The 18,808-nt window shown below is 41.5% G+C and overlaps 1 protein-coding gene across 2 annotated transcripts in view; it reads right to left on the bottom strand.

Moving 5' to 3' along the window:
• Positions 1-18,808, bottom strand: part of Sh3beta (SH3 domain binding glutamate rich protein Sh3beta) — a 110,583-nt gene that overhangs the window by 38,820 nt on the left and 52,955 nt on the right. For both annotated transcript variants that reach the window (XM_080274215.1, XM_080274216.1), the window contains exon 2: positions 5,574-5,759. In XM_080274215.1, coding sequence (XP_080130341.1) covers positions 5,574-5,759 — 186 coding nt within the window. The remainder of the gene's footprint in view (positions 1-5,573; positions 5,760-18,808) is intronic.

Raw genomic sequence — 18,808 nt, 5'->3', positions numbered from 1 at the left:
GCATACGAACAGAAAATGGTAAAGACAGCAGTATATAAAGTACTGTACTACACTCTTGAGGTTCCACTGTAGTTGCCTGAGAAATATAACTATATGTTACCTACAGAAAGATCACCAGCTTAGCCAGGTAGCCAGGTGTCACTTCAGGCAGAATGTCACACAGGCTAAATGAGTGAATCCGAAGATTACTGAAAATGGCTCTATTACAGATTACAGATCCAAACAATATACCGGGATTTTTTCCAGTGTTTAGATATATCTCCCCCACACCCCTCCCAGTCCCCCACTCACTTAAGCATTGTCGTCAGTCAGAGTCAGGTAAGAACCTTACAATATTGTTCATTCCCATTAAATACAATACATGCATTACATACTGTCTTGAAAGAGGGTTAGTGTTTGTCGGTGACTAGTTGGCTGTAAGTATGGTGGTGGGGGCAGCTACATAGAGAGGTTAGACTCGTAATTTTCCCCATGAGCGATGTTATTTACAATTCACAGAATTTCTAAGTCACGCTAGGTATTAAGACTAAAATAACCGCAAATTACCCAAGCTGACTTTTCTGTCTTTTACTACATCCACATTAAATAACTTGAAAATGTCAAAAGTTCCACTGCTCTTAATAAAGCTGATCTGCCTGTTCCCCCCAATAAACACTACTAAATGAATGTAAACAGTTAACAATGATAGCCTGCAAAAGATATTTCTCCCTAACACTCAATGCCCCTTCTGAAGGTTGGGATATTGGCCTGTGAGGAAGTCTTTACTCTGGCCTCCATTCCACCAGCCTGGCACATCAACTCCCACCATAGTCTCAAGCTTCTCACCCAAGACAAAGTCCCTCTTTGACCTTGGACTGTCTCCAAAACATTCCTTGGCTACAGCAGCAAGGTCCAAGAAATGAATGAATCTCAAACCTCAAAATTACTGAAAACCTGCGACTACCAATCCACAAATGACTACACTACAATACAGTACACCTATAACACTGCCACTCCACAATGACTACAAGAAGGTAAACTTAAAGCACTTTACCAATCCACAAATGACTAAAATAAAGCAAACCTACAAAATTCTGCTAACACACATACAACTACAATTCAGTACTGTTATCTATCTACCTAGCTCCCTGTATCTATCTATGGCCTGATGCCCAGCTTTCTCCTACTAACTCCCATTAAAAAGAAGTCTTCAAGCTGTTCAGACGTTACACATTTCTCCTACTCTCTCTCAACCACTCTACTTAACATGCCACCTCTCTAATCTGCCATCCTATGGGGCACTAAACATATGGAGCACTAAAGTACTGAACATGACAAAACTATACAATGGTATACACTGTACCAGTACATGTGCATGGTACATACAGTATAAATATATTAAGAACATCCTTTTTTTTTTTTTATGCACTAAAGTTTAGATACCTCTGCCATTAGTATCATGAGAACAAAAATTATTTTGTGTAGCTACCATTGTACAGTATAATGTTTTGCACTGTTCAGTATTTCCCCACAAAAAATCCATAAAACCTCATCTTAAGATATGATCTTAGATCTCTTACTGCACATCAGTACAACTGTTTAGAATCCAGTTATCTAGATGGCTTATCATGCATTACCCAATTTCCCTACAGTGGTAGGTGGTGGCGACCATCATCCACTCACTTGATGTAGTGCTGCCCACTTCCTTAGCTTTTATCATTCTTTTTCTGTGCCTCCCCTCCTCTCTTCCTATTTCTCCTATCTTTCCTGTCACTTCTTATTCCTTTTCTGTCCTTTGCAGGTGGCTTTACATTGAGTGACAAGCCAAATGATTTCCTGTAAGCCAAGAAACCATTTACAATGCTGGGTGGTAACCATATAACCATACCATACGGGCTCCCTACATGTCAACAAGTGGGTTGGTGGAGGGTTGGTGCCCCTCCCTGTAAAACAACTAACTCAGTGTCAAATGGCCACCATTTACGGGATTGTGGTGTCTGGAAATAGATAGATAGATAGACAGACACTCATACACCCTAGGTCCCTGGCTGTATCACACTTGCATTTTTATCAATGTAAAAATTTCCAGGATTTCTCTAACCAAGCACAACACTGGATTACTGTATGTGCTTCAAGAGCATTTCCACCACTACCAGAGCCTTAGAGGAGGCGGCCACTGACGTGCTGTAACTACCCTGTACACTGTTAAATATTTTCCATACTCACATCTAATTCCTCATTCTCTGGTTCATTTTCATTTATTTCATGCTTTATGTCCATTATTGGTGTGAATAAGGTTTTAAATAGGTTTAAATAGATGCTATGCATGTCGGGTAGGGAGTTATTTAGGTGGCTTTCAAAATTAGGCTGGGTTAGGGTCCATAAGTACCAGTCCAGCAGGCAGGGGCCCACTTTACGGATGGAACCACTTTCTGGACATGCCTTTGCCTCTATTACATTGGATAGTGGAGGGATTACTGTGTGTGTGTGTGTGTGTGTGTGTGTGTGTGTGTGTGTGTGTGTGTGTGTGTGTGTGTGTGTGTTCTTACCTAATTGTTCTTACCTAATTGTATCTTTACAGGAATGAGTCAAGCTCGTACTGTCCCGTGTCTTAAACCATATTTATCGTACATATCCTTAAATTTGTGAATTGTTTTGGCACACACTATTTCATTCGGTAGTGCATTCCATTGATCAATTGCTCTGTTTGGGAAACTGAATTTCCTTACATCTTTATCACCTCTCTTCTTATGCAGTTTTTTGCAGTGTCCTCTTGCTGATGCTTCTCCATATGTTAAGTAATCATTTATGTCTATTTTCTCCTTTCCTGATATGCACTTATATAGCATTATCATGTCACCTCTTTTCCTTCTCTCCTGTAGTGTTGGTAGATTCAGTTTATTTAGTCTTTCTTCGTAGCTTAGGTCCCTTAAGCTTGGTATCCATCTTGTAGCGGCCATTTGAACTTTTTCAATCTTATCTATATGCTTTTTGAGATGAGGACTCCAGACTATTGATGCATATTCCAGGGTTGGTCTAATGAATGATGTTATTATCCTTCTTAGCATGTCTTCATTTATGTATGTGAATGCTATTCTCATATTTGCAAGCAGTGTATACATGTTCCGTACCTTCTCGCTGATGTGGTCAGCCGGAGATAGTCTGTTATTGATAATCATACCTAGGTCTTTCTCTCTTTCTGATGTGTATAGGGTTTTATTTCCTAACTTATAATCCCAATCAGGTCTTTTTCCACTTTTACCAAACTTGATTACATGACACTTGTCCACATTGAATTCCATTTGCCATGTACTACTCCATTCATGAAGTTTATTTAATTCTTCTTGTAGCTCCCTACAAGAGTCTGTGCTAGTAATTCTCCTTTGTATTTTTGCATCATCTGCAAACACATTCAGATAGCTCTCATTTCCAGTGTTACTGCTTATATCATTTATGTACACTAAAAACATGATTGGTGCCAGTACCGAACCCTGTGGTACTCCACTAGTCACTTCTTTCCATGATGAGTAGTTTCCTCTTAGTACTGTCCTCATTTCTCTTTTTATGAGAAAGTCTTGCATCCAACAAAACAGTTTGCCTTGAATTCCTCCTTGATGGTACAGCTTCCATAAAAGTCTTTGGTGTGGTACTGTGTCAAAAGCTTTCTTGAAATCTAAATAGATACTGTCCACCCATCCTTCCCTTTCCTGTACTGTGTTTGTTACTCTGTCATAGTAGCTCAACAGATTAGTAACACATGATTTTCCTTTTCTGAAACCAAACTGTCTTTCTGTTATCATACTGTGTTCTTCTAGATGATTTACCCGAGCTTTTCTTACAAGTTTTTCTAATACCTTGCTTACAAGACCGGTCAGTGATACTGGTCGGTAGTTGAGAGGATTTTGTCTATTTCCTTTCTTGAATAAGGGGACTATATTTGCTTTTTTCCAAATATCAGGTAGTTTCCCTTGACTCAAGGATTTCTTGAAAATTAAAAATAATGGTTTACTTAACTCCTTTGCACATTCTCGTAACACCCAACATGAAATTTCATCAGGACCACTTGCTTTTCCTCTGTCTAATCTACTTAACTCCTCCTGTATTACTTTTTCTGCTATTTGTATATCTGGTAGTATGTGTGGACATGCATGTTCCACATAGTCCCTCTCAAAATTTTTTTCTTCTGTAAAAACTAATTGGAAATTCTTATTTAGTGCTTCACAAATATCTTTCTCTTGTGTATAAGTGATTCCCTCGTCCGTAATGGATTGTATTATATCTTTTACTTTGGTTTTGCTTCTGATATAGCTGTAAAACAGCTTTGGTTGATCACTACTTTTATTTATTATATCCTCCTCAAACTGTTTTTGGGCTTCCCTCCTTATTCTTGTATAGTAGTTTCTTGCCTGTTTGTAATTATTATACGCCCTTTCACTATTGTGTCTTCTGTATCTATTCCACAACAAATCTCTTCTTTCTTTTGATTTTTTACATTCTGTATTGAACCATTTCTGTATTTTCTTATCTGCTTCTTTGTGCTGTGGGATGTACTTCTGGACTCCTATTTCATAAAATTCACAAAAATTTTTTATATACAGCATTTAAATCTTGTCCTCTAAGCTCATTTTCCCAATCAACTTCTAAGAAATACTTCTTTAGGTCTTGATAATTTCCCTTTTTATAGTTTAGGCTCTTTTTGTAACTGTCATTGCTGTTTACTAAGTCATATGCTATCCTGAAGTTATAATTTAGTACTGCATGATCGCTTTTGCCGAGTGGAGGGTGATATATTAAACTGTCAATGTCATTTTCTTGCCTAGTAAATATTAGATCTAGCACTGAAGGTACATCAAGTCCTCTTTTTCTAGTGGTTTCCCTCACATGTTGCGTTAAGAAAAACTCTTGTACGAGATCCAGGAGCTTTTGGTCCCAACAGCTTTCTTGGCTATTTATATCTAGAGTATTCCAACTTATATTTGATTTGAAGTCCCCAGTTAGTATAATTCTTTCCGATTTCTCTTCCATTTTATGTGTGTGTGTGTGTGTGTGTATGTAATATATATATATATATATATATATATATATATATATATATATACTGTATATATACTGTACACATATATATATATATATATATATATATATATATATATATATATATATATTATATATATATATATATATATATATATATATATATATATACATATTATATATATATATATATATATATATATATATATATATATATATATATATATATACCAGTATGTTTAAACCAATTGTTACTCTATATTGGGGGAAACTGGTAGTTAAATCAGCATGGCAGCAATGGAATTTTAACAAGAAATCTCTTTGTAACTTAAATGTGGACTTGACTACCCAAAAGAGACATAAAAAAAAAGTGAACATATAACCAGGAATTATAGGATTGTGCCCCAACATTTTCCTTCTTATTTAAACACCAAAGCTCTGAACCAGTCCTTCATTCCATCCTAAACCACCACGTAAATTATACTCACTCTACAGTCCTTCACTCCATCCCAAACCATCCTACCACATACACAGTACTCTATCCCCAATACAGTACTCACCCCACAGTACTCAGCTTCGTTGAATATCTGTGGGGTCATGGGAACCTTGTTGTTACCCTTGGGCTTGGCATTCTCATTCATGTAGTCCTTGGAGTCCTCCTGGCCAGGGTCTGTTATGTCGATGGTTTGGAAGGGGATATTTTTACTTTCCAGGATCATTACTGCCCGTTGCTGGTTCTTTTTCACCTGTAGATGAAAGGAAAACGTAGTACAGTTAGTGAAATGTCACCAACTTAATGTCTTTTCAGCCATTAAGTTCACAGCAAAATAAAGAAAAATTACCTCCTAAATTTTCATTTCCATCCATAACTACAGTTGTTCTAGCTGATCTGCCAGTTTCCCTCACCCTGCTGTACCATTCAAGGTGGCAGGTGATATTAAGGAATGCATCTCAAAATTAATGACTGCACTACGCCACATACCATGCATAAATATATTTTTATATCCACTTCTGACTACCTACTTCATTATTCCTCTTGAGGACAGAGGATGACAAATGCTTTCCACTATCCATTCAATGAATGCAAATCATTAAAAAAATGAAATTAAAACAAAAATAAAAATGACAAAGTATGACACCAAAATTCCCCCACTTCCTTCCACTGAAATATACATATACCAGTAAGCTGTATATATATATATATATATATATATATATATATATATATATATATATATTTATTTATATACATACTGTATATATACTTATCTATAAACCTAGGCTGCTTCTCCCATGGAAAGGGAGGTAGCTGAGACAGGACGACACACTCCCAATTTACTCATCCACTCAAACACATACATTCGCTCTTAGCCCCAAAGGGAAGAAGGGACAGATCCTCACTGCACCACACTGCACGAGGGTCAATTGCAAAATGCAATCAGTGACATCTGCAGCAGGGCCTGACAGCAGAGCTGGTTTACCCCTGCCACATCATAATAGACCCATCCCCTTACCCACATCTGACCTGATCAGCTGATCAGACCAAATGCAGGAGAATATCCCCTCAGGACTGAGTCATCATTTATTCATTCACAATTTCTCTCCATTTATTTCTGTCACGCACAGCCACTCATCCTTGCTCAACAGACATCCCTCTCGCATCCAGCGCTCTCTTCACACTGTCCATCCGTCCTATTCATGGTCTACCTCTCAGCCTTACACCTCTCACATCAGAACTAGTTATCTTTTTCACCAATCGCTCATTATCCATTCTCTCCATATGCCCAAACCATCACAACACCCTCTGCTCAACTCGATCAGCCATCTCCCGAACAACTCCAGTTCTCCTTCGCACTTCATTTCTCACTCGATTCATACGTGTCACTCGACACATACTCCTCAGACACCTCATCTCCCTTACATTCAAACTTTTCCTCTCTGCTACACTCATATTCCATGTTTCAGCCCCATATAACGCAGTCGGTACCACAACACCCTCATACAGCCTTCTCTTTACATCCATTCTAAGCAAACGACATCTAAACATTTTTTTCATTCCTCCCAGCACCTTTCCTACCCCATTCATTCTAAACTTCACTTCTGCATCTATTCTTCCATCCACAGCAACATGTGACCCTAAATACTTAAAACACTCTACCTCCTCAAGCAACTCACCATTCAAAACTATATTCATCTTCCTACCATCTACCGACCTCGTACACTTCATCACTTTACTCTTATTCTCATTTGCTTTCAATTTCCTCCTTTCATACACCCTTCCAAACTCCTCTACCAACTGTCTCAATCTCTCCTCTGAATCAGCCACCAGTGCCGTATCATCTGCAAACAGCAGCTGCTTCAGATTCCACTCTCCACCATCAACATTCACCAGACTCAGACCTCCACCTAAAACTCTTGCATTCACCTCTCTTATAAAACCATCCATATAAATATTAAACAACCAAGGCGACATCACACATCCCTGCCGCAGCCCCACTCTCACGGGAAACCAATCACTCACAGTATTTCCCACTCTTACACATGCTCTACTATTTACAAAAAACTTTTCACCCTTTTAGTAACCTACCATCAAGTCCATACAATCTTAAAACAGTCCACAAAGCCTCCCTATTAATTCCATCATACACTTTCTCTAAATCCATGAATGCCCAAAACACATCCTTGCCTTTTGCTAAATACTTTTCACACATTTGTCTCACAGCAAACGCCTGATCCGCGCATCCCATCCCTCTCCTAAAGCCACACTGCTCATCATCAATCATTCCCTCTGTACCCTCTCTAACTCTTTTAATTAACACTCTACCATACACCTTACCTACAACACTCAACAGACTTATACCCTTAAAGCTAGTACACTCATACTTATCACCCTTGCCTTTATACAGCGGAACCACACAAGCACTTGCCCAGTCAAATGGCACCATACCTTTCACAAAGCACACATTCAACAATCTTACTAACCAGTCAACAATAGTCACTCCACCACCCTTCAGGCATTCCACAGCATACCCATCCATACCTGCAGCTTTCCCTGTTTTCATCTCCTTTACTGCCTCCTGCACTTCCTCCTTCATGATCAAAGAATCATTCAACTCTCCCAACACATTTATTCCTTGCACCCTTCCATCTGCCACAATCTCAGCCACCCTTTCCTTCTCTACATTTAACAATCTTTCAAAATACTCTGCCCATCTCTTCCTTACTGCATCCATCTCAGTTAACATCCTTCCATCCTCTGCTTTTACTCGCTCTTCCTTCCCAGACTCTCCCTTTCGCACCCTTTTCACCTCCTTCCAAAACATTTTCTTATTCTGTTGAAAATTCTCAGTCAACCGCCTACCCCACCTCTCATCTGCTGCCACTTTAGCATCACGCACAGCCCTTTTCGCCCTATTCCTCTTTTCCTTATACCTCTCATATGACACCTCATTCTTCTTCTGCAGCCATACTTCATATGCACGTCTCTTCTCAGCCACAGCCATATTTACTTCCTCGCACCACCATTCACTTCCTGTTCTTACATCGCCACCCACACATCTCACACCACACACCTCTTCCGCATGCCCCACTACAGCACTCTTAAACAACTGCCATTCCTCCTCCACACTGCCATTTTCCTGATCTTTCACTGCGTTCCACTCATCTTTCAATTTCTCCTGATACTCTATCATTTTCTCTCTTTTATCCAACTCACTCACTTTCAAAACCTCCCTGCCACACCTAACTCTCCTAGCTCTCATCCATCTCTTACCTACTCTTAACTTTCCCTCCACCAGGTAGTGGTCAGACATACCTCCACCCTCCCCTCTCAGAACTCTCACATCCAACAATCTTCCTACTATTATGGTATATATATATATTTTAGGCCAGCTTCCTGCCCTAAGAATGCCTAGGGTATAGCTGGGTTCCCTTTCTAGACCAGAGCTTAGACACAGTATGAGAGGAACAGGGCATAAAAACACAGGACAACAACCATACATGTATATTAGCAAAGTCTCTGCTACAGAATGGGAAGACAATGCACACGATATGCTATACAGAGTTAATACACAGGCTGGGGGATGGGTTTCGTGTATCACGCAGGATACAAGATAGGCAATGGGCTGTCCGGGTAAATAGGTAATAAACAGTTTCACAGTCCTTGTATGTGAGGATCGTTTCCACAGTGAGAGGGTGAAATATAGGTTTTACTGTGCAAGTTCAAGAGTCCCTATTCTGACACTGATGCTGTTTCTATGAATGTAGGATGAATATACTGTATATTGTCACTGGCTTTTAACCTCTCAGTTTACACAAGGTGGATATGCACTATCACGAGAGTTATTATGATGAAACCGAGTTTTCCCTCTCATTCTGCACAAGGTGGGTATGCACTGTCACAAGCGTCTTTATCACTGGCGCTGGAATTCACTGCTAATCTGCACTGCACAGTCTTTGCATCTCACTTTCTGTCTGTGGGGACTATGTATCACAATCACTGGTCGGGGGAGGGGGGGAAGGGGGAGGGTCTGGGGACTCACGGTTGTCGGCCTGGTGTAGGTGGAGTCCCTTCGTCCCGCGGGCAAGGGTCAACTCGCAGGGACATCGTCTCTCATCGAGGGCTATGGTTGGGCATGGTGAAGGGCCCCTCACTGTCGGGGCTGGGGACTGGGGGCTGGCCCTCAGGGCTTGGGTCAAACAGGTTCTGGAGGCGCTCCCGCAGGCGCCCTGTGGGGGAAGGGCATCACCTTTGTCGGGAAGGGGAGAGGTTTCACCCCGGGGTCCTGAGGGCATCCTCGAGGGTCCATCGGCTGCGGTCTCCTTCCTGCTGCTCCACCGTCAGGGTGGGGCTGCAGCGTCGTTCCCGACAGAAGTCCTTCAGGTGGAGGTCCTCCTCAGGGGCCGACTGGATGGAGAACAACCCCGGGGATAACACCGGGCCTCTCCACCAGTCCTCAGGGTGGAAGTCCTCCTCTTGGAGATTGCCTCGGTCCAGATGGACAGAGATGCGACCTGCACCCCCACCGGTAGGCAGGGCTGATTGCAGGTCACCCACACATTGTGAAGTCACAGGGGGCAAGGGACTTCGTTGGCGTCCCTCCCTGGCGTGGCTACCGGCCGTCGCCGAGGTCCCTTGGGCAACAGACGGAGGACTGCTACAGGTTGTCCCTTCCCTGTCAGTGCTGTTATCAGCCGTCACCGAGGCCCAACTTCCTGACGGGACCGCAGACGAAGCACAGCTACAGGCCATCGCTTGACTGCAGGCACGGCTACAGGCCGTCGCCGATGTCATGCCCTCCGAGGCAACTGCAGAAGAAGAGGGGGCGTACCATTCTCTCCCCACGTGCAGCTTCCGGCAGTAACGGGTTCTGCAGGGAGGTTGAGCAGCACCTGGAGTGGCTACAGGCCGTCTCCTTTTTGTGTGCGGCTACCGGCCGTCACAAGGGCGCGGCTACAGGCCATCACCTTATTATTAGTGCAGCTACAGGGCGTCTCCTTGTTGTTTGAGTGGCTACAGGCCGTCTCTTGATTTGCGCGGCTGTCAATTGTCGCTGGGGTGCTGCTTGGAGTTGTATTTTCAGCTCCACCCCGATCCTGGCGAGGGCTAGCTCAGCCGAAATGTAGTGTGCTCGGACTTGGGGGGGGGGAGGGGGGGGAATCACGCCGGGTGCACTCCGAGGAATAGGGGTGCGCGGCCCAGTAGGACTTATGTCCGTATTGCATGGACATGGCGCGTGCACCATATACCCCTCCATAGTCTCCTCCTGGGGGTGTGGTGGTGGCCTGAGTTGCCACGGCTGGTACTTCAGTGTGTATATATATGTACATGTACATATACAATACATATATATATATATATATATATATATATATATATATATGGTACCGATACATACATACATAGCGTACATTCATACATACAGGTATATACACATACACAAACACATTAAAAATATATTACTATAGTAGGACTCGCCCACGTTTGCGGCTGTGGTGTGGCCCGGAACTGTGTACAGTGTTGCCACGTTTTCTATACCGTTATCTCTCTCTCTCTCTCTCTCTCTCTCTCTCCTGGCGGGAAATGTGAGCCACCCTGAGTACTTTTGATTCTTTTATAAGTTATTTATAATTGTGCTTTCATTTGTTAATTTGGTTTTGTTATATTTAGTGATGCCGACAATGCATTCAATGCATGCCCCTCTCCTGCCTCTCTCTCTCTCTCTCTCTCACCGACTGGGTGTGGGTGTTGCCGCTCGCGAGTGAATAATGTTTTTTTTTTTTTTTTACTTCGGTATTGGCATATGCCTACTATTTTGTCCTACATATTAGCTTACGATTATAAATTTGATTATTCCTCGTCCTTAAAATTATGGTAAAAGCCGGTAAATGTGAGCATTTTTCCCTAGCAACACCTGTACAAGCTATGGTTGGGTCTACGGAGGTACGTACTTTACCTTAAGCCAGACTGGGTAAGTGTTGCCACTCACAAGAATTACATGAATTATTTCTTTTACTTTGGATATTGGCATATTTCTTCTTTTTTCAGGCTCATTATCTTATATCCATAACTGTGATATTATTACCCACCCTAAAACTACGCTAAAAAACATTAAAAGTGACTACAATTTCTTTTAGCAACACTGTACAATATGTATGCCATGTTTCTGTGTTACTGTATAAATATTTTATGCATAATAAGATTACTGTTGATTCATCCATCAAAATACACAAGTGTAAGTTTTATTCATCTGAATTTATCGAATTTGTGATGCCTTGTACATAAATAGCTTCCGTTTCACATCGCAAGTTGGGGAAACGTGGCACCATTGTACACAGGTGCGGGTCACACCACAGCCGCAAACGTGCGCGAGTCCTACTATAAATACAGTATATTATTTTTATACATATTATATATTATTTATATATATATTATATATATATTACAAATGCATTATATACCCGGTACTGTATATTATAAATAAATATATATTATCTACCTATCTACGGGAGGGCGGTGATGGTTCAGACATTTAAAAAAATATAGATTTATAAAAAATCAGGTTTAAGCAGGAGTGTCATCTGGTTTATGTTAAAATGTTGCCACATCATTTGAGTCTTTAGGTTGATAATATGAAATTCTTAGCTCTTTTCAGCTTTAACCCGCCCCATCCCGACCACTTTTCCAACACTGACTCCCCTCAATCCCGATCATTTTTGGAAAAAAAAAAATTTTGGCCCAAACCTCTGCTTTTGGTGAGAAACATCGAAAAATCATAGAGAAATCGCTCACCTGAGGTTTAAAATACTCGATACAGGTACCAGTACCTCCTCACCTTACTGCGTTTTCTATCAGGCTGGCTCCAAAGAAAACAAGTTCTATGGGAGTGTAACCATTCCACACCACTCATAAACGATATTTATTTATTTATTTGGTACGAATTTATATGCAGTATGAGAGAAAATTGGTTTTCACACAGTAATATAGGCAATATAAGCATTGTTTCACTCATGAAACATATCAACATACCTGACCTTTTTTGGAGACATTACCTGATCATCATTTCTCACTGTTTCTTCCTCTAATGCTATGTAAAGTTTGTCCTCCACATTGTCATCGATTGGGGAATCACTCTGGCCCTGAATTTCGTACCGTGGCATGACATGGCTTTACTGGCCAGGTCACTGGTAACAGGTGAATTGCTGGGACAATGGCATGCAGAGGGGGTGGGGAGGTCATGCTGGGTAAGGCATTGTCCCTGCCTGGCATCTTGTAGAGGAAGGTGTCCTGTGTATATGTACCAAAAATCACTTGCGAAAATTGAAAATTGTGCAAATTAGGGACCTTGGAATTGATTCGCGTTTATGAATGTCAACGGGATTGGCAGTGACAAAACGTGTGGACGTTAATTCACGTTGACGGGACGCCACTGGTTAAGCTATAGTTAACGAAACACAAATGACTAAATCGTCCGAACCATCCCTACCAGTGGTGATGGTTCAGACAGTAGGGTGGGATGGTTCGGCCATATGTATTACTCAGTATATTTTTAAAATTATGTGTCATATTGGATAAAAACAAACATTTATTAATTCAAAGATATTTCACTTTCCTAAAGTACAATAAAGAGAAGCAGGAGAGGAGTGTTGGTGGGATGTGAAGGAGATGGCAAGAGACAAATATTGGTGGAGAGAGTTCATCGAGGCCCTGTGCATCCCATGGGGTGCCACAGGAAATAACTGATTGATTGAAAGTACAATATTAAATTTCAGAATCCAAATGAACTACTTGATATCTTTTTAAAATATATATATATATATTTTATAACTGAAATAACCTTCCCAGATGTATTAATAAATGACTTAACCTCTTACTTTCTGCTACAAAATTATGCATAATTAGCCTTCTCTCTCTCTCTCTCTCTCTCTCTCTCTCTCTCTCTCTCTCTCTGGAATATTGATTTCACTTTTCACTTTCTAGACCTTATTTCAGACGCACTAACTTACAGTAAGACCTTTTAAGCATATTGCAGCCTGGAAAACTGAAAGAAGTTGTATTACCTCTTCCTTCTTTTAACACTTTGAGGAATAGGTTAAATAAACAAAACTATTAATATATATTCCTCAATAACTATTAAGAATGGTGTTTCACTGTGTTCAAATATAAATGATCAAAAGTAGCGTTATCACTTGATAAGGTCATGACTTAGTAGTAGTGGAGGGATAGTTTGGACTGTCTGAACCATCCCCCTCCTGAACTGTCCGAATCATCCTGAATCAATTAATTAACGGGTACTCTCAAGCTTCACACGAGAGTTTAACATCCGTTTTTCATAGCAATATGTTCTACAAGCAACACAGATTCACCCTGATAATGCACAGTTCGATGCTTGGCATATTCATAAAGGTAGAGCTTACGATATACAGTACATTCAAATTATTACATAGGAGATGAAAAAAAAAACATGAAATATGACCTGCATAAAAAAAGTTAGGAATTTCTAGCTTGGAGGTTCTGTGTGGTTGAAGTAAACAAGCTCCCCCACTTTCATGCAAGATCACACGGCCTTATTATAGGTCCCATACGTTTCTCAGGGAATGCACTGTCCAACCCATCCCACTGTCCAAACCATCACCGCCCTCCCCTATCTATCGCCAGATGCCATAATCCCGTAAGGGGTGGCCACAAACAAATCGCCCCCACGTCGCCCTGTTCTCCGCCATTTCACTGCCCTGCTCCAAGCTCACACACCCCTTTCTTATATACCTCTCCACTCCATCCCTCCATCTCATCCTTGGCCTCCCCCTCCCTCTCCCCTCTCCACCTCACTCACAAACACTCTCCTTGTCAGTCTTGCTCTCCATCCTCTCCACATGGCCAAACCACCTCAGTGTGTTTCTCCTAACGCTTTCTATTACATCTACATCCACACCACAACACTCTTTCACTTCCTTATTTGTCAGTCTGTCTCTCCACGTGACTCCACATGCTTCTCTCAAATAACTCATTTCCACTGCTCTCACTCTTGACTTGTGTCCCTCCAACAAGGTCCAAGCTTCACTTCCATATGTTTGAGTTGGTATCACAATACTGTCATGTAGTAACTTTTTCACTTCCATGATCACTTCCCTGTCTCTTATCACTACCTTCAAGGAACCAGCAACCTTTCTTCCTTGTTGTACTCTTTCAGTTGTACTCTTTCAAGCACTTCACCCTCCAAACTTCCATCCCTACTCAACACACTACCCAAGTACTTAAACATACTCACATTTTCCATTTCCCCATCATCCAACCTCACTGTACAGTACATTCACTGACTTCACCTCTCTCAAAGACAATAACTTTACTCTTCCCTACATTCACCTTTAGATTCTGTTTCTTACATACCCTCCCAAACTCATCCACCAAGCCTTGAAGCTCCCCTTCGTCTTCACTTAACAACACAGTATCATCTGCAAACAACAGTACAGGGAGTTTCCAAACACTGCCCTCTCTCATTAGGGCCACTCCAACATCCACTGACCTACCTTGTATCTCTTTTATAACCGCATCCACATACAGATTGAACAACCATGACACATCCCTGTTTCAACCCAACCTTCAAATAGAAAAACTCACTCAGTTCACTATCCATATGCACTGCAGCCTTAGCACCCTCATACATACTCTTCACAGCATTCAACAACTTCCCATCTACTCCATATGTTCTTAATACTTTCTACAATCATTGTCTATCCACCTTGTCATATGGTTTCTCCAAATCCATGATGGCCACATACAACTTCTTTCCCTTCTCTAGAAACTTTTCCACTAAAGATCTAAGACTGAATATCTGATCCACACAACCTCTTCCTTTCCTAAAGCCTACCTGTTCTTCTCCAACTAATTCCTCTGTTATTTCCCTAACTCCGTCGATAAGTATCCTACCCTATACTTTTCCTATTACACTAAGAAGACAAATGCCCCTATGATTACCATACACTTCTTTTTCCCCTTTCCCTTTTTACAAGGGCATAATTATACCTGACTTCCAATCCTCCAGGACTCTACCTCCCTCCCAGGCCAATCTGCACATCTTCTGCATCCATTCCACTACTATCTCTCCCCCATGCTTCACCATTTCACCAAACACTCCATCAGTTCCTGGGTCTTTCCCCATTTTGACTTTCTTCATTGCTTCCACAACTTCCTTCCTACTGATTTCTTCCTGTCTTCTCACCTCCTTCCTTCTCCCAGCCATTCCCCAGCCACTTAAACTTTCATTATTCTCTATGTTCAACAATTCCCTAAAGTGTTCTCTCCATCTGCTCACACTTTCTCCCTCCTCAGCTAGTACTCTACCATTTTTTCTTTCACTCCCCTGCTAACTTCATTGCCACTCTGTCTGACTCTCTTTCCCTCTTTCCAGAACATTTTCTTACATTCCCTCCACTTGACACTCAAATTCCTTCCAAATTCTTCATCCACTCTCTTCTTACTCTCTCTTACTAATCTTTTCCTCTCTCTCTTCCTTTCTACATGTAACTCTCTCCTCCGTCTCTCAACTTTTTCCACGCCCATATAGATAGATAGATATAGATAGATAGATAGACAGATAGATACAGATATAGCCTATATTCACATAGCCCTATATCATTCCCTCTGAGGTATGGGGGCATAAGACTAGGCGGCTGCATTCCAGTATATTTAGGGGTAACTGTCTAGCCAACCGCCCATGGTGTCACTACAGAACTGATAGACCTCTAGTCACCTCCTGGGGATCGACCCTAAGTTCATGGCCAAAATGTCACTCCTACTGGAGTGCTCTAGCAACCTTAACACACCAAATAATACTGTTCTGCGAAGTCTCACAGATTCTCTGATAAGGAATGGAGAAATTGCAGCCCCAAGTCCTGATTTCTAGCCTAATCAGGTCAGAGGGTAAGCTGAATCCAGTTCACTACAACCCACCAACTCATGGGGATGATACACATACCTGATAAAGCACCATCACATGAACACAACCTTCCGGTACTATTTTCAACTATTAATCTTAAAAAAGATGTCACAGTCTATGTATGACGATTGTTATCATAAGTACTTAAATGTGTGACACCCATAAAACAGTAAAAAAATATATGCTTGACTGTAACTTAAGTCTGTGAAAACCAGGAATGCTGAAGATGGTGAAATGAACATAAGGCTGCAAAATAATGATCACTCTCCACCTCTGCTACGGTATATTCCTCTATTCCTTTCTGCTTTGTCCCATAACCATGCCACACCTTTCTCTTCATCAATAGTCTCTTGCATCAATGAGGCTATGCTGTGTGTCTACACAAATTCTCTCTCTCTCTCTCTCAGTAGAGTATTGTATTTCTCAAGTTTAAGGCACAATCCCATTCTCTCTCTCTCTCTCTCTCAAGAACTGGGGGTGGGACACAGCCAGAGAGGGACTTTGCCAAATTTTGAATATACAGGCTGTGTGTGTGTGTGTGTGTGTGTGTGTGTGTGTGTAATTCACCGGGTCGATCAGGATCACTTGATGGTCGTGATGGTCAGCTTTTACCCTCCCGGAAGGGAGCTGAGAGCTCATATAGTCCGATCTAAGGGCAAGGCTGTGACCTTCACACACGCACACACCCGTCCCCTTGCTCAAGGGAGACAGTAACCACCCACTTCGTCAGTGAAACTTTTCGCAACCTGAGCGAGGCGCGAACTCCCGTCCACCAGTTGGCAAGCGAGAACGTTACCATTGCACCAGCGAGCGGTGAGAGATAGAGAGAGAGAGAGAGAGAGAGAGAGAGAGAGAGAGAGAGAGAGAGAGAGAGAGAGAGAGAGAGTGTGTGTGTGTGTGTGTGTGTGTGTGTGTGTGTGTGTGTGTGTGTGTCTATAAACACATTCCAAAACTTTCAAAAAATAGAACGTAATAAATGGCACACACACACACACACACACACACACACACACACACACACACGAAACCAAAGGAAGTTTCCCCTTTACCGGGCAATTGGATTCTCTCCTCTCGCTCATGCTTCATTCCTTCCTTTTCCCCGCTTCTTTTCTTTATTCATACCATCAGTCCTACATTATGTATCATGTTTTTCATTCCTCCACACTTCATTAATTCCTCCATAAGTTCTTCACCACTCCCACAATTCCTTCACTCTCTCCTCCTAACTTCACTCATTTCTTATTCCATATCCTCCTCGATACATTCATCACTGATTCTTCCATATTTCATTTCCTTCTACATACATAATTTCCTGTATCTCGCTCCCTCCATCCCTTCCAAATCTCCTTCAACCTTCCCACACACTCTCGTATTCAGTTCTTTCGCTCGTGCATTTTGAAAAATGAGAGAGAGAGAGAGAGAGAGAGAGAGAGAGAGAGAGAGAGAGAGAGAGAGAGAGAGAGAGAGAGAGCGCGAGAGAGAGGAAGCAGCTCAGGTTACAGTGCCAAGACTGAAGGGGCTAGAGGGGGCCAGAAGATGCCACAGCAACAAAAACAACAGTAATCTTACGGTCAGTCACCATTCTCTCTCTCTCTCTCTCTCTCTCTCTCTCTCTCAAAACCGTGTTTATATTAGCATCCGTTGTGTGTAACTAGCTGTGATAGAAGTATTACTGGTACTACAATAAGACTGGGTAAGCTAAGAGAGAGAGAGAGAGAGAGAGAGAGAGAGAGAGAGAGAGTGTGTGTGTGTGTGTGTGTGTGTGTGTGTGTGTGTGTGTGTGTGTGTGTGTGTGTGTGTGTGTGTGTGTGTGTGTGTGTGTGTGTGTGTGTAAAGAGAAAGAGCCAACAGAACAGCAGATGTGTGCGTGAGAAAGGAACCAACAAGCAACAGTTGGCTACATTTGACAAGTTCGTCTCTGTTGTCTCTACAATTACATACGGTACCTATCAATTACTATATACACTTACAAATATTACACACGTACACACTTACCCCGATTATGCCCCACCTACCATAACTACAGAACTATCATTATTACAGAATTTTTCTTCATACTCTTGCCAAAATATCACACCTTGCGTGATCACATTGCCTATAGCATATAATTGTACGCTAGAAAATTTTGTATACCAATAATAATAACTATAATTACACTATTACCGCTTATAATTAATTGACATTTCGTGATTATGACTACTAAAGTTTATATTACCCGAAAAATTGTATTATTAACACCCTTCGTTACTACTCCTTTCCTCACTAGGTCGACCCCCACAAATTATATACCGTACTAATTTCCTAAGTGACTCTCCCACTTTCTATTTCTAATATTACTTTTCTTTCTGCTCTTCTCATCA

This window comes from Coenobita brevimanus, chromosome 57 (assembly GCF_032717465.1).
Source record: "Coenobita brevimanus isolate Jiangsu-jjx chromosome 57, ASM3271746v2, whole genome shotgun sequence".
NCBI classification, from domain to species: Eukaryota; Metazoa; Arthropoda; class Malacostraca; order Decapoda; family Coenobitidae; genus Coenobita; species Coenobita brevimanus.
Note: the sequence above shows the minus strand (reverse complement) of the source record. Positions and strands in the feature narration are given on the sequence as shown.